This window comes from Nannobrachium achirus (assembly GCF_963921795.1).
Source record: "Nannobrachium achirus genome assembly, chromosome: 19".
In the NCBI taxonomy this organism is placed as follows: domain Eukaryota; kingdom Metazoa; phylum Chordata; class Actinopteri; order Myctophiformes; family Myctophidae; genus Nannobrachium; species Nannobrachium achirus.
Window position 1 is genome coordinate 26728500 of NC_137826.1, and position 24077 is coordinate 26752576.

Below are 24077 nucleotides of genomic sequence, written 5' to 3' on the forward strand. Positions count from 1 at the left end.
TATAACACCATGCACCGCGATACGCCTCGTGTCTCCAGAGTGTCGGCACACAGCCCTCCAGCGTTCACAGTGCACAGGCATGCGTGTTGGACATGCCCCAGATGGACGCCTGGGGGCTGGGGGGGCTGACAGTGATGGACACTCCCCTGCTGGCCCTCCCAGACTCTCTCTATCATGTCAGTAGCACTCTAAAGGCAAAGGCAGGCATGGGGGGGGCGTCGGGTTACAAATCCTGGACGTCCCGCCATGCGGAGGGTCTTGGACTGTGGCTTTATTAGCGCTAGCTGCCCGGGTGGTGTCGGTGGAAGCTAAACAGAAATAAAAAGGTGGAGCTTCTTTTGAGCGGCCAAACTATTCTGGTTACGAGAGTGTGACATGTGTAGCCTTTTGGCGAGAACGCCAGACAACGCAATGATATCACCTTGCGGTAACACACACCGGCGTTTTTAACGAGTGGTGATCAAGGAAAAGGGCAAAGGAGGTAGGGGGAGAAGGGGGTGGGCAGCAGAGTGTTAAGCCTCTCTCTTAACATCTATATGTCATGCATATCTCATTCTGTTTATGAATTTTGTTTTACAAGCGTGAAGGCAAGCGTAGTATATGTAACCATAAACATGAATCATATACAGTAGTGTGCGTGAGCAGCAGTGATGTCATTGTGGACGCGTTTGTTCGTGTGCATGTCTGTGGTGCGCCAAGTTAAATTTCTGCTTCTTCGCCAAGATAGATTTTGTGTTTGATCCCTTGCAAAATGGTAGCAATCTAGTATAATTTAGCCTTGGAAGCCACTGACTGTTCCAAGCTCCTATGACAGACATGTAGCCATGTGAGGGGCCCCCTAAAACCACATAGGATAAGGATTACACATGCACAACGTGTGACTGGCTCCAAGAGAGAGAAACAGAACGAGGTAACGGTGGAGAAAATGAAAAAAAAGACAGGTGTAAAAATAAAGAATAAGAACAAATAAACATGAAACATGCATAGCAAGAGAGAGGGAGGGAGAGACAGATTTTCTTCATCCCAGCATATATTTCCTACCTTGCTTCCTATCCATCATTGCATCATTCATATTTTGTGTGTCTGGGCCAATGTGCTCTGTCTCTTCTCTCTGGATTCATAATGAAGCCGTTTACCAACAAGAGAGCAACAGTAACGCTCCTCCACCCACAGCAGCTCTGGTTACTGCCAGCTCCATAACGTCTCCCAAAGCGCCTGTGCCCTCACTCTCTCACTTCTCCTTACGACTCACTTCTCACCCCGCCAGCATGTGGAAAATCTGCTGCCGCCTTGCCTGGGACACCTTAACATTGCAGGCGTGGCGCCCCCCCCCCCCCCCCCATCCTCTCTCCATGTGCAAATGAGGATATTTGCAGTGGCTGCTGGGAACGGTGATGTTGGTAGTGTCTCATTTCCAGACCCCAGCAAAGCCAGCTATAGCCTCTCTGTAGAGAACAAATCTTTATATATCCCTGAGGGTATGAGGTCAGGCTGGAGGGATCGTAACGGGAGATGCCGCGGGTCAGGCACTCGATGACGGGCACGCTGGCACAGGTGCCCACAGGGGAGACAGAGAGAGGGAGGGAGGGAGGTCCAATCCAATGATCCAAATTGCTCCTACTGGCTGGCACTGCGGGGCAGCCCCCAGGGGGGCACTCATTACCCGCGGCTGATGGATCCTCCACAGCTTTGCCTGTCGAGCACACAGGCTCTCTGTGGCTTTGAAATAACAGCAGTGTGCAATGAAGGAAGCAATCGGTCGGCGCTCGCTGTCACGGTGGTGTAAAACTACACCCAGAGACAAGGCAGCTGTTGGAGTGGGCCAGACCGTTTGACCTCAGACATGTCATGTGTAAGTACCCTCGCTGATATGACATCTCACAAGACCTGATCTCTGTCTCTCCCTACTGCTGGTGAAGAGTGAGAAATGGTAGGTGGCCCTTCGCTGTGGAAGCGTGTCTCACTTTGTGTGTGTGTGTGTGTGTGTGTGTGTGTGTATAGATCCCCTGGGATAGAGAGAGGGAGGTACTGTGTGTGTGATTGTGTGAGAGGGGAGACTCCAGTCCTCTATCAGTCATTCGTAATTCACAGTCTGGGCTCACAGACAGACTACCCTGACAAATGCAAACCTCACAACCAGATCACTACAGACACTAAGCACTGGTACAAACTGAAACAATTAAGGACTGATGATGTCCAGGAATCATACTCAACAATTCAGCCCATGTACAGTACATGACGAATCAATATTTCTGTATCTGGGAATGTTTCTTTATCTGTGAGAAGAGAAGAACGGAGTGTAAAATATGAAGCTCAATCTGAAGAATTGTTCAGGACAGGGCCCCAATAAGATGAAGCAGCAGTCAATAAATGGACTAATGCATCAAAATATGCCTTCTATAATGGAATACATACATGGAAAGTGATTTAACTGCTAGTCAATATGAACCGGTGCAAAACTGGAGTTGATGTGACCCCATATAGTACACATCAACATAACTAACGTGTATCACGACACACTGACTTTCATTGTGCTGCAACATGTGTTCCTTGTCAGTCAATGGCAGGCTGGCAGCTTAGGGAACAATAGACAATTGCCAACTTCAAACGCTCACAAGCTTATAATGTATCTCAATCATTGTCACATGCTCATAATAAAACAATTCTTCCCCATAAAACGCACATGCACGCACACACTCTCTCCATTGTCACACAAAACGAACACACATTTTACAAGTTTACAGGTCAAAGTGCTACCTTGATGGAAGTGTGTTTGTATATTGCTGCCCCAGGTCCACTGCCGGCTCTGGTCTCCGCTGACTTTTCCTCCATTGAGCCCCAGCAGCCTGTCAGCTAAACCCGGCAGACTCCGGACTGTACCAAATCGGACCATGGGGGTGACCTCTAACTGTACAGATGACACCAATGAAGTGGTAGACGGGCCGATCTCCCTCTTTCCCCGTTTTGAGACACTCCACAGGCACTAAAGGCACGTCCAAGCTCTGCTCGACTTTGGTGTCAAGGGGAGAAAATAGCTGTTTCTTTCTCTCTTTCTCTCTCCGTCTCTCCTCCCCCATTTCCCTCTGTTGATCTTTTTAGCCACAGGGCACTGTATTGTGGAGTAACTGATTTGCTGCAATAAGGAGAGTGACAGCTCGGGCTGACACACAGACACACTGCATGATTTCACTGGGGAGGCACACTGATGGCCGGGGAGAGAAATCTTTCCCCGGAGAGTCATCAGTCTAGGGCCTCTTTCAAGCAAAATGGGGCCAAATGGTCTTTACGCATCCGCGTCGAAGGTGCAACGCGCTCACAAGGATCAGATTCAACACAGCCTGAGAGAGACCGTTAAAATTATATTTTTACGAAAGCTACTTCCTAACAGAATAATAACATGACTGCAGAGCTCGAGTTTCTTGAAAATCCGTTCAAGTATCAATTCACACGCAACCTTTTCAGCATTACTGGACACGTTACCGTGCTGGAGTTTATGAGCGTGTGCGGCTCTGTTAAGTACCGTCTCATTACCCCTTGGTCAGGTTTCAGAGCAGAGCAATTAGCGGCAGACCCAGGGTGGAGAGGGCAAGAACACAGACCTGGGTTGGTAATGGTCCCCCCCTCCCTTCCCTCCCTCGAGCCATCCTTCCATTACATCATCTCTGTTGTCTGTTGATCTATCTATATATCTATCTATCTACACAGCAACATCGGGAGTGTTAATGACTTCAGGGTTTCCTGAAGCACTTTATTGGCCAGGCGGGCCACCCGGCCTAAAATCTGTAGCACCCGGCCAAGAGTCTGGTGGAAATTATGCAAAATTCCTCCTAAACGTCCAAAACAAACTATACTTTTGCGTTTGTGTTTGTTTAAGCAACTTTTCCTCCTATGTTGAGGGCAAAAATAAGAATTAATCAAAATTAAGGGAATTAATTTAATCGAATGAATTAATTAATTAATACAATTTTGTTGGGGCTAGCCTACCACCTGGCCAAGCTTTTTTCCTGCAGGAAACCCTGGAGTTAAACTATGTATCCATCCATCCATCTATCTATCTATCACAACAATAAAACCTCTTCTCTCAACTGACGGGTCCTAGCTCTCCATGTTTACTTGCTTCAAGCTCAGTCTCATCCAACCTAACCCTTTTTCAAAATAAGCCCACAAATTAGCCAGGGCTTGCAGGGCCAGGTTTGACGGTGATGAGCTTTGGCTGTGGGACCGCTACCCTTGGAGAGGGGAGGCTAGAAAGTAGAAGGGTTGGGGGGGGCTTAAGCCTGAGCTGTTTATTTGAACTGTGCAGCGTCGTCCAAACAGTCAGCTGCTTTGCTGCTCCCTCAACAAGCCCCTGAGTTTAGGCTACGACCGGCGGCGGCGGCGAGAGGACAACCTGATATCTCCCATTGGACAGCGGCCGCCCTGCGGCTTGGGTTACGGAGAGGAACAATACAGCCTCTGTCCACCACTCCTTCCTCGGTGGAGGCGTACATGCAGACAGGCCCGCTAGTGTCAGGCATGGCCAAGGGATTCATACATCATAACACCACATTGCACGCCGACTCCAGCACAGAGCTTATGGGGGAGCGGGGGCTTCCAAGCACGAGTTTCCTAACTTCACCTCCAAATGGCCCAGCGGACCCCCTCCACCAAAATGCATGCTAAGAGCAAAAACAGACCTACAGACCATACCAATGCAATGGCCCGTTTACTCTCGCCTTGATCCGTCTGGATTCTCTGAAAAAAAAAGAAAGGAGCGGAGGGAAAAAAGCTCCCTTTCTGGGATGTCGGTTTTTGAACGACAGTGTTTACACTAAAACCTGACACGTGGAATAAAGCGGGGACGCTGGAACCCCCGAAATCATATAGCTCCCGCCAGGGCCGGCCTAATCTTTAACAGATGGCGACAGGCCGGTGAACGTTGATGCGTTTGGGCAGGCTTCTAAGAACCATGGCCAAAAGCCAGAGTTGTTGAAGCAATGTATAGTGATAAAAAGGAACATTTTGCAGTTCGTTGGGTTTTGTTTATATCAAATGCACAAGCTTTAAATTTCCTTTCCAGTATACATATATATAACTTCATACACACACTGTCACACGCACATGGTTGACTGAACCATAACCGCACATATCCTCACGGCACTATCTTCTCAAATATCACAATACAGCCAAACATAATTCCAGCAATAGGGGGCGATGTTGTTCCGTTGTTTTGACAGTAATAGCCCTCTCCATTACAGTTGTCTAGGAGGACTCACAGCTCCCCACTCTATCTACTCTGTGGCGTGTATAAATGAATGAACTCAGGGGTTGGGATAAATGAAATCCAGGCAGAGCTTGTGTGATCATCTGGGAGCAGGGACTGTTGGACCAGAAACACATGTGAGGTTAACTGTGTCTGCGGAGGCCTGGGCTGCCATAAACATACCTGGATCGTGCTCTGTAGTCTGTGGTTCTAATGTGTCCTGGAGCCCACCGGAGCTCTATTTCTGCCCTGCATATTTATGAGAACCAGTGAGGAGGCGAGGGGGTAACCTCTTCTCTTAAGGGAACAATTAAAGCCTTACTTTCATCAATCCTGGCCAGAGACCTCCTATACCTATACTCTCTCGCGCTGCCAGCCATGCTCTAGCCCAGGGGTCTTCAACAGGGGGTCCGGGACCCCTAGGGGTCCTCAGAGTTACTACAGGGGGGTCCTCCAAATCTTTGTGTGATAGGTTTCCCCTTTTCTTATATTAACCACTTGAACCCTAGCGTCCATATTCTGAGAACTTTAGCCAAAAATAGCAGATCTACAAGCTCACAACGCCTCGCGCTGCGATTTTCAGCAAAGAGGTTTGGCTTAGAGGGTAAAAAGTGCAGACTAAGTACAGAGTGAAAGGTCAAGTAAGTATTGACGGTTCAATTGGTTAAATATCTGAAAACACAAATTGACATGAATCCAAAATACACTGATGATTGTGCTGTCAAACGATGAAACTATATGGAATCTACGAACAGGTTGTGGGGGTCCCTGGCTCCCTGCTTCATCTCTCTCTCAACTAAGGGGTCCTTGGCCTGAAAACGTTGAAGACCCCTGCTCTAGCCTTTAGGTGCCTTCTATTATGTCTTTCAAATCTCAAAGCGCAAGTGTTAACACTTTTCAGCCTCATGACCCCTGAACCTCTTCTCTGAGGGAACCAGGAGGGATGGATTCTCCCACCCTACATTCTCCCTCTCTGAAGACACACCACATTTCCGAAGACGGTGTGTAAAACCACAAAGACTGATTTCTCAGCTTCCCTGGAACCAAAAATATTCCTACGGTCACAGTCAAGGATTATAACAATTACCACATTGGGTCATTGGGGTTCAATGTGTTTCATGCATGAAAAGGCTTCCATATGGAGGATGATTGTAGCCTCTGGAGTCTAAATGTAAGCAAGGAAACGTAATGGCTATGAATGAAGGTCACACATTTATTTTATTTAGTAAAAGCATCAACAGTGTCACATTGCACACCTGTACTGTATCTATACCTAGTTCTGTGATCTAAGATGTGGCCTTTGTATATATTTTGCTGTGACCTCACCTCTGACTGCTAAAACATTCCCCAATTTCCAGGAGTTCATAGCTTTATCTTGAACCATAAAATCCATAGCGGGTGTCTCTTTAAACAAAAATGCCCATTGAGCAGGGTTATGGTGCATTTAATATCCAGCTTGCCCTCATCAGCCGTATAGAAAAGACCAAATCGTGCTTCACGCCGCTTAGAGCAATGCCACCCTTGGGTGAACCATTTTACGGTGAACAGTAATCGCAAGCCCATAAATCTTATCCCCTGTGTTAATCCCATCACATCTGAGTACATGTGTCTGCAACGCTGCCATGCTGAATTTCTGGGATAGACCCCTCAAGTCATTTAGGAGAATCTAAATCGGCCTGTCACACTGACATCATGTGTCAGTGGTTAGTTTACATTTTAAAATGGAGATTTTTTGGAGGCAGTGTTGTGGAAATGGCTGGAGGGAAAAGACCTTGGCAAAGACACAACCTGCAGAGCCTATGGCCTTGACGAGTAAACAAGCTTTAGTCATACAAAGAAATTGTAGGCAATTCCACACTGATTATGTTGTGTGCACACGCACGCACACACACACACACACACACGCTCGCGCACACGCACGTACACCTAAGCCACCATGAGGCCTCATTAGAAAGAGCGGCTTTCTCCCCCTCTTTGGCAATGTCACCTCTACCACAGGGACCACAGACTGACACAGGCATAATTGGCCTGAACAAACCAACAGTGTACTGGGAAATGCCTTGGCCCTGATGGCGTGTATGTGTGCCTGTGTGTGTGTGCCTGTGTGTGTGTGTGTGTGTGTGTGTGTGTGTGTGTGTGTGTGTGTGTGTGTGTGTGTGTGCGCGTGTGTGTGCGTGCGTGCGTGCGTGCGTGTGTGTGGCACTGTGACCCCGTTAATGTAGCACCGTTGGGAGGAGAGTGGCTGATGTCACATTGGATCAGTGGATGTTGGTGCTGGTGGTGATGCTGGTGCTGGTGGGGGGAGGATGGGGCGGGGGGGTAGGACCTCCCCCTGAGATAGACAGAGTGGTGCTTTCATCACCTCCACCGGCCTATAATGTTTCCAGTCTCCACCATCAATCATACACGCGTCAGTGATGCCCCAGAGGCAGCACTTCAAAATGACTATATAAGGAAATCCCACATACCAAAACTCTAGGCTTATGGCTCTCTCAATTTTTAAACGTTTATTCTATTGCGGGAAACATGCAAACGTGTTCACGTGGGCCCTGCCCCGCTCATTGCGTCTCGCCAAATTACCATGCGTAATTAAGGATACAAATACAGTGGTAGGGGCTGATTGCACAGTTCATCGAGCCATGCTCTTTACTCCTCAGCTAGAACCTGTGCGACCATCTCATCATCAGCTCCAATATTGTCTTTGTAACCAAACACACTATGTCACAATAAACCAAGGACTGCTTGCATAAATCCAAAAGTCTTTACATAGACCAGTACAGTATACGCCTTAGACCGCTATACCTCTGGGATCTGAGAGAAACAGGCCCGTACAGTATACGGTTGCTTACCATTCAACCGTGACTGCTAAAACGACACATATCTCAGTGTGGCAGACATGGGGGAGGGGGAGGGGGGGGGGGGGCTGCTGGCAGGAAAACCGTGGGCCTTTAACTTTGATCTCTGGAGTGTAGCCCATTTAAATGTTTGTGTTTGAGATGTAGGCCTTTAATTTTGGCCTGATGGGTTCCAGGCTCTTTGGGCTTAGCGTGGCATGTCGGATATTGGAGTGTTTACACAGTCCCCCTGCAGCTCTCCCGGTGCTGAAATAAGTGCATTAAGATGGATGGATTTACTTAAGTCTCTAACCTCGGGACTCGGGGAACAAACTCTGAATGACCTCTTTGTGTTATTGGAGGGGATGGAAGGAGATTGGCCCATACCCATGTGTGTGTGTGTGTGTGTGTGTGTGTGTGTGTGTGTGTGTGTGTGTGTGTGTGTGTGTGTGTGTGTGTCTGTGTGTGTGTGTGTCTGTGTGTGTGTGTGTGTGTGTGTGTGTGTGTGTGTGTGTGTGTGTGTGTGTGTGTGTGTGTGCCTATTTCTATACCACTGCCAGGCCCAATCTCTGCTCCACAGACTGCAGTGGCTGGCAGCCTCAAGATTTATCCCAGGGTAGGCACTAGTACGCACACACATTTTTACTATTACCATGAGATAGTGCTTGCTTGGATCACATAATGTAAACCAGTGGAAGACAAACAGTCGACCATAGGATGGTTTAAAGAAAGAAAAGAAGATAAATCAGAACTGTGAAAGCATTCTTGCGATTGATAACCATTCAGGTCCGATTTATACGTAGATTTACAGGATTGCTTGACAGAAAGTCCCACAAGAATCCCTGCCTTTTTCTCACCATGGTGTTCACTCTCACAAGCACACCAACAGACCATAATCCTTGGATTATTTAGTCCAACAAAAAAGTGTCATTTTCTGCAAAATTCTTCGTTTTCGCCGCATAATTCCATAATACGCATGATATTACCCATGATGGCTGTGATGGATTTTGCCATGAGGAATGTGCGTTAAAGCCCAGGGAGAGGCCCTCAATAGACCACTTTCTCCACACACATTAATAGCACAATGCCTGCCTTATACAGTGGAAGTAATTCCTGGTAATACTAGCTAATATTTTTAGTGCTTAAGCACATGAACCCAAGCGTCCCTATTCGGGGGTCAACCTTTGGCGAAAATATCAGATCTACAAGCTCACGGCGTATTGCAATTAGGGACGGGACGATATGAAAATGTCATATCACGATTATTGTGAAAAAGGAAATCGCGATATACGATATTATCGTGATAATCATAATCCATTATACTGGGGCTGAAGATTTGCCAAAAAATAGCAGATGTACAAGCTCACAGTAGATCAGCAATTCTTGGGCAAAGATTGAGAGTGAAAAGAATACGTATATTCAAAGTACCTTTTACCAATTATAGAGGGTTTAAAGGACAACTTTGTTTTTTTACAACAAGGGTTCATATTTTAGATTGTAATTAGAGAAAAGAAAAAGTGAGTGTTAAAATGTTTTCATTTGCTTCATTCTATTGTTTTATCACGTTTACCATGCTAAAATGTGGGGCATGCGTACGCATTCTGTGTAAAATGACACATTTAGCCACTTGTACGCATGCCCCAACCACTGAAATAAGAATCTCTAAAACAATAGAACGAAGCAAATGAAAACGTTTTAACACTCACTTTTTCTTTTCTCTAATTACAATCTAAAATATGAACCCTTGTTGTAAAAAAACAAAGTTGTCCTTTAAGTGGAATATGCAGCTCGGCAAATAAAAGGTGAATTGATCCCAGTGCATGACGGAGGACGATATCACGTTAAATAAAATCTCCACAATACGATTATCGCGAGTGTTTTTTTATCACGATAAACAATAATATCGCTTATCGTCCCATCCCTAATTGCAATGCGGTGCGTTGGGTTCTTGTAGATCAGCTTTTTGTGGTGCACCGTGCAGACATATGGTTTAGGCCGGGGGAAAACATTTGCAGGCCAAGGTTAGATGCCTGGGAGCCCCCGGTCAACTAATCACATAGGGTTTAAGTGGTTAATCTTTTCAAACACATAGAGGTTGAAGACTGATGCCTTACAGCCGAGACTGGCTCTAATGAGCTCAGTGTGATCAGAGCTATAATCTAAACATTATGTTGAAACATGCAGCACAGGAAATCTTGCTATTTTTCTCTGCCTACTAAACCTCTCAGTGCGTGTCTATGCATCATTCAGTGAGCAGCGAGAGGCAGGGCGGGCGGGCGGGGGGGGGGTGGCATTGTTTGTCACAGTGAGGCAGTAAATCAACGAGGGCTGCCGTTGATTTGTTAACCTTTGTTCGGCCGTGTCAGCACATGACGCATCGCCGGAGCGGCCCCCTTTCATGGCTATGAAATACAGCCATTCTCTGTGTGTAGTCGCGGCCACAGAGTGAAGGCGGGGCCTCCCCCTTCCAGCTCCAGCACAGGATATTGAGCTTCCTATAACCCTTAGAGACACATTACATACCCCTGGCTGGAGACGGATACCCAGTAAAGACTGCTCAGGGACAGGGACTCACATCTGCTTTACCGGCATTCCATTCAAACGACTGAACCGAATCCCTCGGATCCAGGTTTTTCCTTCTCAAATAAACACGTATCATCTGAATTAAGTTTCCCTTTTGAACAATATTGTCTTGTTCCGACACGGTTATGTCTTTGGGGCGAGTGGTGGGGGGTGTTGAGCTGTGACCCGTCCGTGACCTCCCTTACCCCTAGCAGAGGGAAACAGACTGTCCTTGACTTGCAGCCATTCCTCAGAATGCACAAAAAAAGGCCGGCGGGAGCCGGGTCATCTTTCTACTGTGCATCAGGTCAAGTTCCACTGCCTGCCGCGGAGCCTTGACACACAAACCCACACACAGACGGCAGAGGTCAAACAAAGGGCAGCAGAGGAGAGCCCGGGGGCGGTAAACCAACACTGGCGCTGCGAGAAGGCTATAACCTCCTCTTTCCAGTCGGCTGAATGAGTTAGGAGCTGCGCGGGTGATTTGTGGTGCGATTGTTGCTCTCTATATCACCCGAGATTACAGCAGGTGGCGGGCCCTGCAAGCCTTGAAGTAATATAGCTCTATCAGCAGTCCTCCTCTCAGGATGGGGGAAGAGAGTGAGGGGGAATGAGCGAGAGAGAGAGAGAGAGAGAGAGAGAGAGAGAGAGAGAGACAGCAAGAGCAAGGCAGGAAAAACAAGCCCTCGGCTCCCTCCCACACAGACGTTAATACGCTCACAGGCCATTGTCGCTGCCAGGCAGAGCTCTCCATGACAATCTAGGGGAGCTCTTCAGCTCGGTTATCCGCCATGAAACTTCACCTCTGCGTTCCGTTTTTCCCACTCTCTCTTTAAACAATGCCATCAGCGCAGCAGAATTAGACCTTCCACATCGCACATTAGTACCCCCCCCCCCCACCACCCACCCCGTTGGTGGTGGAAGAAGAGCACTCGAGCTGACATGCACTTCACTGCTAGTGCTCTCTGTGCTGGCATCAGCCCAGGGTGTCACCGTAGCGCAGCTTCATTTTGGCAATAACTCCTGTTCCTACAGTGTAATAAGTATAATACAGTACCAGTAAGACTTAATACAGTATAACACTGTGTGTGACATCAGTGCCGAGAACCACTATCACTTAAATTCTTTCACCTGGAACTCTCCTCAGCATCATGACAAAAAGGCATGGTGCCCAAGAACACAATGTGTTATCCAGATAAATGATTCAAGAAGAAGGAGGAACAAATTGATACATCAAACATATAATTTTCGAAATGTCTGTCTGTCTGTCTGTCTGTCTGTCTGTCTGTCTGTCTGTCTGTCTGTCTGAGTGAGTGTCTGTCACAGCATTTCTCCTCGGTGGCTGGAGCAATTGATCTGAAATTGCATCACCATTAGCATATGAACACACCTGACAAAACTGTGAAGCCTGTTTGTCACTTTCACAAATCATATGCTGTATATTAGCATTTTTATGGTGTATCTACTATCTATTCTGCATCTAGCATGAGGCATATCTATTCTGCATCTAGCACGAGGCAACATGTTTAACCAGCTCTGTGTGTGTGTGTGTGTGTGTGTGTGTGTGTGTGTGTGTGTGTGTGTGTGTGTGTGTGTGTGTGTGTGTGTGTGTGTGTGTGGGGGGGGGGGGGGGGGGGGATCTGGCCCGGTTACAGATGTTGTCCAAAAATCATGCAGATCGGTACACAGTATCTCTGTAGCCATTAAACGAAACGGGTATTTCTTACATTGATGCTCCTACATATTATCATGCAAGCACCAGTTAAAGTTACTTTCCATCCCTTATATACTGTGTGCACAGTGCACATCCCATAACCCACACACTGCACATCATTTCGGAGTTCATATCTTTGAACGGGTAAGGGCTAGTAACTATGTAATGAAGAGGTGTCTGTAAGGAGATAAGTGGCATATACTGTAACACCATTAAAACGTTTTGCAGGATAAAACTGACTCCTATAGCCATTTTTTAAATAAAATATGAAACAACAAGAAGTTACCGATATTAAAGCTTACAAGAATGCTTTAGATAACTAGTTCAATTGATCACTTTAGTTCATTATGTCACTTTAGTTCATTATGTTAAAATCGTTTGCTGGGGGTATGCTCAAACAGTGCCTCATGGCTTTGATTTTGGCTGATTTAACAGCTGATAGTCTGGGAAGTAACACCACCAAAAGGATGGAAATATAATTGAGGAAAGAAAGATTATCGACCTGGGACCTGGCAGTAATCAGATGACAGATCCGTATGTGTGATTTTCTCTTTACACAATGTGGCAGCCAAGCAATCTGCACCACCCTCCCACCACGCTTCGCCCCCACACACAGTGCTAGCCTTAACAACGTCTGGATAGTAATTTCCACCCATGGCACCTTGAAAGCAGCTTAGCTTTGGGAAAATCTGTTTATTTCACCCACAGGCAATACAATGTGCCACGGCTTTCAGACTGGTGCTTACGCCAGACTTGTCCAATGTCTCCCAGAGAGGAAATGAATCAGGCAAGCTAGCGTTGCTGCGGGTGCCTTGACAGCCATGATAATTATACCTAACATTTACTGATTGTTACTTAATGAAGGTTTGTGCCTGGGCAAACTGAACCCTGTGCGAGTAGAACGCGGGAGGAAAAGACTAAGAGAGAAATAAGTATGCAGTGTACGAGTCTATAGCTCATAACCATGGCCTATGCCCATGGTTGAAGCTGACATGAGCAGACAAAAGATTCACAGTCATTGGATTTTCTCTTCATAAAAACAAAACATTGTGGCTGGCGAGAGAAGGGACAGAAAATGTACTATCATTTTTGATATGTGAAGTAGCCTAGGTGAGAGACTAGCTCAGGGGTTTTTACTAACAACTATCCATATTCAGAGGGATGTGAGACTGCCATCAGCCACTTTCCATAGTCTTGTTGCAGAAGTCATACCAGCAAGTGGATTTTCTTCCCATTTACAGTACATTACAGTATTTTCTACAGAACAGTAATATCCTGTGTGCTGTGCTGTGTTTAACATAGAAGATAAAGGGTGCATTTTAACACTGATGATTTACAGGTATCGAATGTGTTCCCATGTTAGGATCTATTAAACAATATCTAGACAAAAGTTACAATAGTGTACATACTCACATCTGCTAAAGATCTGAGTTGTGATTCAAGCTGTATTTCTATGCATATTTTGATCTCTATGGCTCAACTGCAGCAATATTATTGACTAGAAATTTGGCCGCTGACGCGGCCACTCATATCTAGAAATCGCACGCTTCGCGTGCTCACATGCACACACGCACAACTGCTCCAAGCCATGTTGGCCACAAAAAGCACTGTTTCTTCATGTATTTTGTGTGTGTGTGTGTGTGTGTGTGTGTGTGTGTGTGTGTGTGTGTGTGTGTGTGTGTGTGTGTCGTAATGTCTGCACTACACTGTTCCTGCCACCAGGGGACACAGTAGGCCTAGTACACTCGTAAGTACACTGCACAGTGGAACTATTTGTAAGTCTGTGTTTGGGCCGGAAGGTTTCTAATGGACGTACTATGATGTAATTCGCGTCATAGCATTAAATTATTGTTTTGTTTAATTGTACATCGTGCAAGTACAAAACGTTCAGGGAAAGCAGCAAGGAATGTAGGGTGGAAATGCAGCGATGTATGTGTGAAAGGAGGAATCTGTAGAAACAGTGGTGTGAGAGTCTATCAATGACATGCTTAAACAACACCAGGAGCTGGCCTGTCTATTATAGTAGAAAGATAGTCTGACTACTGCACAAAGCATTTAGAGCTATTCCATCATTCCAGTGCTCCCTAGAATAAACCGACTACGGCTGTGTGTTTGAATGTTGTTGTTGTTTCTGCTGCCGTTGCCTGACATTTAGCTTTCTCACTCAGTGCCATGGCCCGCTTAGCCCCACACTGAACGCTAAGCCCAAGAAAAAGCATTTTATGTGTACCACTACCAACAACAAAGCACAAACCACAAAACAAATGGAGAGACTTTCTGCACCTGCCCTTGGGCAAATATTGACATTCATCTCCCCTACAAATGGAGAACCTCTTTGGCAATTTCTGCAGAGCTGTTGCTTGTTCCAAGGCTTGGTTACGTTGTGGTACGTAGTAATCCCCTCCAAACAAAAAACCCACCCAGCTCTTTTAATCTCTGCAAGACCCTCCATAAAAATACCCGTGGCCCCAACTCTGTCTGCACCTGGATTCTTTTACTCGCCTTTTGCGATAGCAATAGACATTAGCATATGGCAGGAGAGGAGGAGGGTCGGGGATGGTAAAAAGGGAAGAAAAGAGGCGATATTTAAATGGAAATAGGGGCCAAGAGAGTGGACTGCCATGCAGCAGAGAGAAAGCGTATTTTGTGGACTGTTTCCCCCAGTCAGGTCCTTTCACGGAGGGAGAGAGAGGGCGGCCCTGTGTTGATTTAGGCCACACAAAAGAGGCCTTAATCCTTTCAAGGGAACCAAATCTCTCCCACAGAGAAGCGCCTTCAAAAGGAAACCTCCCTGTCAAGCATGGCCATTGAGCCCCCCGATGGACGCCACAAATCAAGCCCTGGAGGGAATCAAAGGCCAGAATGTGGGAAATGTGTTTGGAGGTCTGCATGGAAGAAAAGTGCAGGAAGAAGAGGAGGGGGGGGCTACATGCATCTATCGGCACCGATCGTCCCTGTTTCTGCCACTGCTCTGAAGGGGTCATGACCCCCTGTCTTCAAATCTCCTCCCTGCCTTGCATGGTTACTCCCCACCATTACAGAGGAATGTCTATTCGCACTGAGCACCTCCATTTATCCCCAAGCCAGAGAAAATGGGACTGCCTTTAACAGCAAATTAGTGACTTGATAATGAGCTCACATGTGGTGTCTGCACTCTGAAGCCATAAGCAGATTTCCTTCCGTACAGCAGTGGTTCTCAACCTTTTCAGGCCGCAACCCTCAAAATAATCATATTTTAACTGGGGACCCCCCCACCCTGACAAGCACCAAGAGTTGAGGCATTACATTTTGCATAACACGGTTCTATCTTGAAAATAGCAACAAGGGCGAGGCGATGTGAGCATGTAGATCGGCTATATTCACAATTTCTGCCTCTAATATTTGATAATTTGGACAATGTTTAATTTGTCATTTTCGAGGTATTACAAAGTCCTTAAATTGCCACTTTAGAAATGTGCCTTTACCCCCTATACACTTAAACTTTATGTTGGTTTGTTTACTGTTGAGTGAGAAAACAATGTTGCACATTATGTTAATCATTTGGGGACCCCCCCCCGACCCACAGGTTGAGAACCACTGCCGTACAGCATGAACACATCTTTGGACATCTCCGCCAACAAACCATAGCAGATTTCTAAATCATATATTCTACACACAAGCATGTCAAATGGCTACATTGCTGTTTCATTTGCACATACTGTATTCTATTTTATCTTGTTAGATATTAATAGTATATACGTATACAATTATATAAAAAAATACAAAATTCGAGATGATGTATAAAATGTGCACATTTATCAATTTCTGTTAATCAAAATGTGTTGATTTAATCTCATACAGAACGAAGTAGGGAAGTTAATTTCTTGATTTCCTTGATGCAGACAGAGCACACTTTGCTCCTCACCTGACCTGTCACTGTGTAAACCAATTCTTGAATGTAATGCAGTTGTATGATTATAAAAGAAGTCTACAGTGTGATGATAGCATTAAGGCAGTGCGCGTCCGCTTTTAAATGCTGTGAAATCACATTAATGAATGGGGTTAAAATCACTGTCAGCTACATGCACATTAATATTAAGCAATCTCCATACCTTTAACTGCAGCTGTGCTGAAGAATTTCTCTGAACCGGCATCAGAAACCTGCAAGAGATAAAGTGACATTAGAAAATGTCCTTGGACAGGTGGGCTTCATAGATAAATGCTCAACAACGTAATGCCAGCTGACTGAGGCAAAACAGTTGGCACTTCACCTGGGCGCCACTTGATGGCAATGTTGGTTCATGCCAAACTAGTCCGTTTACCCTGCAATGCTCTCTGTCAGGGCTGCACTATCATCTCTCTTCTTTTTACACGCAAACAAGGAGTGATGGTCTACAATTTGCACCGTTTTATATAATGAAACCTTATTAGATAATAATATTGAATGTATGAAAATAGGTATTGGTCAACATTGTCGACTATAAAAGATTATTAAAAAGTACTGGTTGCACGCGGAAAAGACATCTTAGAAATAGGACAAACCCCCCATGACCTACACATCAGTCCAGATATTTCCTACAATAAATCGCATTATATTGGGATGGTTAAAATCTCTGTACATTTTTAGCACCACTGAAATCTCAGAAGAAATTCAGGTTTGATGTTGCAGGCTGTGTGTTCACATCTTGTCAGCATATCTTGATGGCATTTCTCGTGTCAAAGCAGCCTAGTCCCTATAGTGACAAGTGACAATAATATTCCTTATTTGCAACCCATCACAGGAAAAAAACGATATCATAGGCCTATGTCCCTTTATTTAATGCATGGAAACATTTATAAGGGGGTGCGTGGCAGGGATGGTGAGGGCACTGCATGGACACTATCGAAATAAAAACAATGCAAAACAGACCAACAACAAAATCCCCAATTAACCAAAATAACTAATTTGTGGTTTTGTTAGAGTAGATCGTATTTGACCGAGGTTTAATATATGCGAGGGATTTTCTAGTGTCTTTTGAGACAAAATGTAAACAATGCACGGACAAGAACAAACGCCAATCAGGTGCCATGTAAAATATAGCTCTCCATCCAACAAGCGCATACATTTCGCTATGATAATGACAATGTGTCCAACTGTCCATAATCAACATGCAATATGCAAACAAAAACAGATATAGGCTACACAGTTCAAAGCAACACGCATACCTTTGATGTGGTTTGGCAAGAAGGCAAATTAGTCAGGTTATTACTTTCGCGGTCTAGTAAATAGAGCCTCGTTTTACATTCTGCTTGTCATATAATATAATCCATATGGAGGCGGCGAACTCTACTCCGTTTAGAATGAGGACAGCCATGCGAAGAGAAGCCTTTCCAAGAAAATTCCAATGTAATAAAGACGAGAAGCGCTCACAAAGCTACTGCGCCTTTTGGACAAAGAGAGACTGTGGATGCCAGAGAAAAGCTTCAACGGAGACGAAAAATCCTTTGATGCGCGGTTGTCGCTCCTCGGAAATATCACAATGTGATTTTTAAAACATATATTCTAAAACATATATCCTTAATTGAAGTGTACATGATCCGTAAAAGGTTGAGTGATGGATGGTGCGCGCAGACGGGCTGCGTCCATGGACCAGCACACAGTCCAACAGAACAAACAATCCAACAAAGCGCGCACACCAGTTTCCCTCTGACTGCAGCAAGGAGGAGAGAGACGGAATGGCGCGATCTGTCACCGAAATATCGAAGGTTACAACCCGCTTTCGTTCTGTTTTCAGCTGGAAAGCATGTCTACCGCTGCGGTCTCGGACGGTTCCGTCGCAGACAGAGCCTCTCCTCATCCGTTCCAAGCACAAGACAAATTCCCATTCATCCAACGAACTGGCTGCTGGTCTGGAGTGCTGCTGCTGCTGCTGCTGCTGCTGCTGCTCGCCTTGACGCTCGGTTCCTCCCACTTCCTCCCGATTCCTATCTGACTCGGGTTCAACCTCAACCCCGACGACGTCTTCAGAACACAAACACACGCGCGTCTCTGCTTCCGAAGCGCCGAATACAGTCTCTCCACGGCAGCTCCCGAGCGCGTTAACGACGGCTGCGTGAGCGGGGGCTCAGGAAAAAAACACTGACTGCTGGCAGCAGTGGAGCTCCAGAAACGCGAGAGGGAGAGAGCGATCGAGCAAGAAGAGGGAGGGAGAGGGGGAGGTACTGACACAGAATGATATTCTTTCTTTCAGTCTCTACAGAGTGAGATGATGTCAGCCACTAATGAATTCCCCAGTAGGGTGCTGCTACCGTGAGGGGAGGAAAACAAAACGCTCTTTATGAGCAGCGTGCACCTCCTCACAGCCCACAGGCGCTGTCTTCCTGTTGGATAAACTCCCACTCCACTGTCCCAGAGGGAGGTCAGCCTGGTACTATAAAAGCTCCTTGGGTCATCCCAGCCATTAAGTCAGCATATCACATTTGATGTCTGTCTGGTTGGAGCTATTAACCCAGCCCCAAACCAGATAAACCTAGAACTTATAAAGCGTATGACCCTGACAGTGATGTTCTTCCCAGACATACAGCACATGATTACCAGTCATTTTCCACCAGTGACACCAGACATGTTGCCATACCTTAGCTTTTTCTGAACTGACGCCACTGATTGACACTGAATGTTTGGCATGGATGCATGTTTACTTGGGGGAAGTGAGCAGCCCTTAAGCCCGTATCAGAGTGTACGGTGGAGAGCTATCCACCGGTGGAGAGCTTTCCACCTCAAGTCAGAAAATAAGTGCAGGACATCATAGTCACGGGGCCCACGGTGAAGTCCTCCCCCGCCTCCCTCTGGTTCAGACGCAAACTCCGGTTATTATCGACCAATCAGTGAACGGGGTGTAGAGCCTGTCTGTCTGATAGTAAAAACAGAGAGATGTGTTGGGACTTGCGGTGTAAAGCTCTCCACCGCGAGGAATGACGTAACGTTGTAGTTTCATGACTCAAAAAGACTCGAAAAGACTACACCGCGGTGTAAAGCCTTCCACCGCCCAGGCGACTATGATGTCGGCTTTAGCCGATTACTCTGAGGTCTGCTTCATATGAACAGTCAAAAACCAAATCGGGTAGTCTTAATCTATATGCTGTTTACTGGGAAATCCTCTTATTGATGCACACCCAAACACTATAGGATATTGCTTGACTAATGAGCATTAACCCACAGCCTGGGAGGTCATTGGATCTACAACAGTGCAGAAAGACTTTCAATGCCAGTAACAGCCCCATGCAGCCAACACAGACTTAGCTCCTAGCTGGGTGCTAATCCATTTCTCTTCCCACTGTAACAGAAGGAAGGTCAGTTGGCTGGAGCTTGCATTTGCTACTCACGTACATGGTGCAGCGTGTCTAAAGATATACAGTAAAATATGCATTACTTCTAAAGACAAACTGACCTGAGATCACTGTACTTCTTTCCGCGGTTACTTTACAACGAATCATCTACAGTTTGGTGTCAGAGAAGTGGTTATTTTTTTATTGTTCAATATTTTTATCGATTTCTTTTTATAGAGAAGTGCATTTGTAATGATTTGTTCAGTTGTGTAAAACAAGGGTAATCAGAACAAGAAACAAAACAAAGTAATTTAGCTGTAAACAGTGTTTACAAAAGCCCTTGTACAAATGAGTAAATGATGCATTGGGTGCTAATGCAAAAAAGGGGTCGGTCTATATTCTGCTTGTGAGGTCAGGAACTCCCTTGAAGCACGTTGAACAGCTCCTGTCTTGTATGTCATGACTTTTGAATAAAGCTCCAATACTTAAAATGGAATGGGAAGCAGATAAATACTTAAATGAATGTGACTTGTCCTTGTCCATTATATTCACAGTCCTTCAATCAAACCTGATATGCATCACTGCTTAGTTACTATGAAACCAATTTAAATTAAAATATCGACCTTGTTCTGTATTGTTGCCCACAGGCTATGGAATGACTTAGCTATTGTTATTTTTTGCTGAAATTTACCACTTTACAGTACACACAAATTGCATTTTAATAACAAGAAACCAGTAAAATCATGTTTAAAATTAGCTCCCCAATGGAATAACGTTATGGCAGCTAGTCATTTCTATCACAAGCATCCTCGTGTTTTGATGTGGAGAACGTGATGAAACATCAAGAGCTTATTGTGGTTTTCTTCAGATGTATTACACGCCTGGCTGCAACATATATATTTATACCGCTGCCACAGAAAGAAAATGGCTACCAACTCCCTTCATGGCCCTGTGCAGCAGCGGCGGCAATGAATGGCTCACCGCTCCCCATCCTAAACGCTCATTATCAGATTTGAGAGCAACCCCAAGTCTGTGATTACATCCTCACCGCCAAACAATCAGCAACCGGATCTCTCACTGCACATTATTTTTAATTCGAATGAAACGCTGACAGCGTGCATGTGCGTGCACACACACACACACACACACACACACACACACACACACACACACACACACACACACACACACTACAATCTGGTATGGAAAAGGAACAGTGCCTGGCTGTGCCTGAGAACATGCCGAGATCAAACGCAAACGTCTGGAGTTATGCTATGTTTCCCGGTAATTGCCGTCTGTGCATCGAAGTTCTGTCTATAGACCATCAGCTTCTGGCTGACATTTTGTCATCTTTTATTCCCCCCTTTTTTTTGTAAACCCTGATCCTTCACTTCAAAGTAACCAGAAGCATGTTTTTCTCTCCCCTAGCAGCCCTGGTTTAATTTTACAGGAACTCCTTTCCTAGATTGCAATCACAGGAGACTGGCTCTCTTTTCATGAGCCTTCCTGCCATTATGCCAAATCTCTCTCCTCATTTAAAATATTACTGATAAGCGTAACATGAGTGCTGGCAATGTAATATGTTAAAAGCTCTTATTAAATTTGCTCGTTAAAATGCTGAGATCTTTCTCTCCTGCGCTCGCATGGCTCACAGTTTTTCCTCATTCTCTATATTCACACTGGGATGGGATGTGGAATGTCAATGGACAATGGCAGTCATCTAAGCCGGGTAGAGATAGCTGGAAGTTCACAGTGACACCAGTATGAGTATTACTGATGGCCCCTGAACACCTTCACGGGAACATCTGAGGGTTCAATAATTAAGTCAACTAACTCAATGAACTTTTGAACTTTGGTAGTCTAACCGATATATTTACCATCAACCTTCAACAGATTGTTTTTAAAATGTACATAGTATATTAAATACAACTACAAGGTGACAAGACAACTCGTCGCATGTAACCTTGTAGATCTTGTTGCTCAATGTTTGTCTATTTTTGCAGAATGTTCACCTATTGTGACATGCCCAGAACAGGTGTTTTATAATGTCTTCCAGGTTCGTTTACATTCAAGATACAGCACCACCCTTTGGTGTCTAGCATAATGAATCTCTGCGTTTTAGATTGATCGACAGGTGGAAGTCATTCTTATTGGTTGAAATCGGTTGGTGCTGATGTTAGCATAACATGCTTTACACTTTTGTTTGACAGGAAGCAATCCACATCTGACTTAGGGTTAGGGTTAGGGTAAGAAATACACAAAAAATAATTGTTTTATTTCTTCTCTTTCATATATTGCTAACTGTCCTGACTGCTAATATGCAAAAAAAAAGAAGAAAAACAACAGAATGTCATATTTTTCATTTCAGCTCGTCTTTAAGATGAACAATGTAGTTTATTGCATGCAAAGATTTAGCAATTATATTTGACAGATTTTCTTTTAAACCAATGATAGTAATTGTATTGCACCGCTGTTAGGTCGGTTCATCTGAAGAGTAGGAGGATGCTCTGTCGTCATGGTCTGTGCACAAAATATCCTGAGTAATGCAACTAATGAAATGATGATGTTAGTTTGATTAAAAAACATCGACATGGCTCAATGTAATTCAATTTACCCAACCCAACACATCCATTTAGTTGATAGTATTTGACAGCTAGTTTACTCAGATAATTGACCATATATATTCACACACCAGCGGCCGCCATTTTGCATAAGCAAAATGGCCGTTGCGAATATGGTCAGTGACGTGACACTCTTATTGGCACTCTTATTCAATTTACCCAACCCAACACATCCATTTAGTTGATAGTATTTGACAGCTAGTTTACTCAGATAATTGACCATATATATTCACACACCAGCGGCCGCCATTTTGCATAAGCAAAATGGCCGTTGCGAATATGGTCAGTGACGTGACACTCTTATTGGCAGTACTTGCAGGAATATTTAGTCTAATCTAGGTGCTACTAGAGGGTAGCCTGGCAAGCCAGCCCTGATACTGTGCTCACTCATTCCTTCCCCGCTATCAGGTCTGGACTTCGGCCTATAGGCAGCGAGTATGAGAAATCAGAAAATGATCGGGGCCAATCAGTGACTGCGTTTCAACTGCTGTCCGATCAACAAGTGAAAAGTTTCCCCTGATTGGTCCACGTGTAGATGGTGACATAGAATACATACTGCGGAATTTTCAAAACAACAATGGCTGCTCTTGATGCAACAAATGTAACAGTTAATGCTGAAATGATAAAACAAGGACAGTACCTCGCATAGTATCAAACATGATCAAACACGACAGAAGTGCATATCTCCTTGTAAGGGCTGTTCTGTCCATGACATTAGTTATCTCCATACATGGAGTTCCGTGCTCATACGGACACTCATGGACAGTCATACAAACAAAGCCATACGTAGGTGGAAACAGTAAAGCTTTTCATATAGGAGGCGTTTGGGAGGACAAGCAACAAATCCTGTGAAACTATTGCAGCCGTATTTGTCTCATCCACACACTCGCACTAGAGTTAAATATCTAGATAATGAAATGTAGTAATAGCTTTCAGACTGAATAATGGAATGAAACGAAATGACATTTTCAGATTGATAGTCAAGACTATCCAGGTCGTGCACCGAGGCTGAACTAGTCTGGCGTAATCTCTGCCTTGTTCAATATCTGTTGTAAAATGTCCAAACGTTGGGTGCCCTGAGATTTGGTATGCGGAAAAAACGGTTATTTCCCCATGTATTTCAATAAAGCTCGTCCATTGGAAAGCGTGTTGAATAGCAACATGTTGAAAAGCCTTACGTGAAGAAGTTGAGACTAGTTCAACTTTGCTGGACTGCATTGCATGATTCACCAACAGTGGATTGTGAAAAATGAGCAGCACACAGAACCACAACAAAGCAGACTTGTCCATTGTTTTGCCATATGGCAAATCTCAATGAAGGGCTAATTTCTTAAAACATACAAACACGAGCACTGAGAATTGCCAACACTACTCCTGCCAACACCACTCACCAGCCTGCAGAAGGATTATTTCTCTTTCTTACCACAGTCATTATAGCTGACCTTATCTTCCAGCACCTGTACTGGGCTGCCAATGACAACCAGCCCTAATCTCTACTATCACCCTCCCCCCAACCCACCACCATCACCACTGGCTGCACTGACATACCCTTTCTTCCCAATTCCTCAGACACATAGTCAGACACAAATTAATCTGTCACTCATACAGTACACATACGCATAGTCCCAGGGGCGTCATTTGGGGCATCAGGCGATGGCAATGGCCTCCCCCTAGTGTTCACATTTAACCTCAAATTCAGTTATTTTATGCCTAGGCTATCGTCCCCAACTTGTTTTTGCAGATTAATCTGATTTCATCGCAATCAGTGCCTGTCCGTCTACATGTGATGTGACACATCTTATAATTTAGATAAGCCTTTT

General features: G+C 45.1%; 1 protein-coding gene across 1 annotated transcript in view; it reads right to left on the reverse strand.

The window, feature by feature from the left end:
• The window catches only part of auts2a (activator of transcription and developmental regulator AUTS2 a), a gene marked incomplete at both ends in the record, with an annotated part of 413417 nt that overhangs the window by 28734 nt on the left and 360606 nt on the right, over window positions 1–24077 (reverse strand). The window contains one exon of the mRNA XM_080749358.1: window positions 16444–16492. Within this exon, the coding sequence (XP_080605484.1) occupies window positions 16444–16492 (49 nt within the window). The remainder of the gene's footprint in view (window positions 1–16443; window positions 16493–24077) is intronic.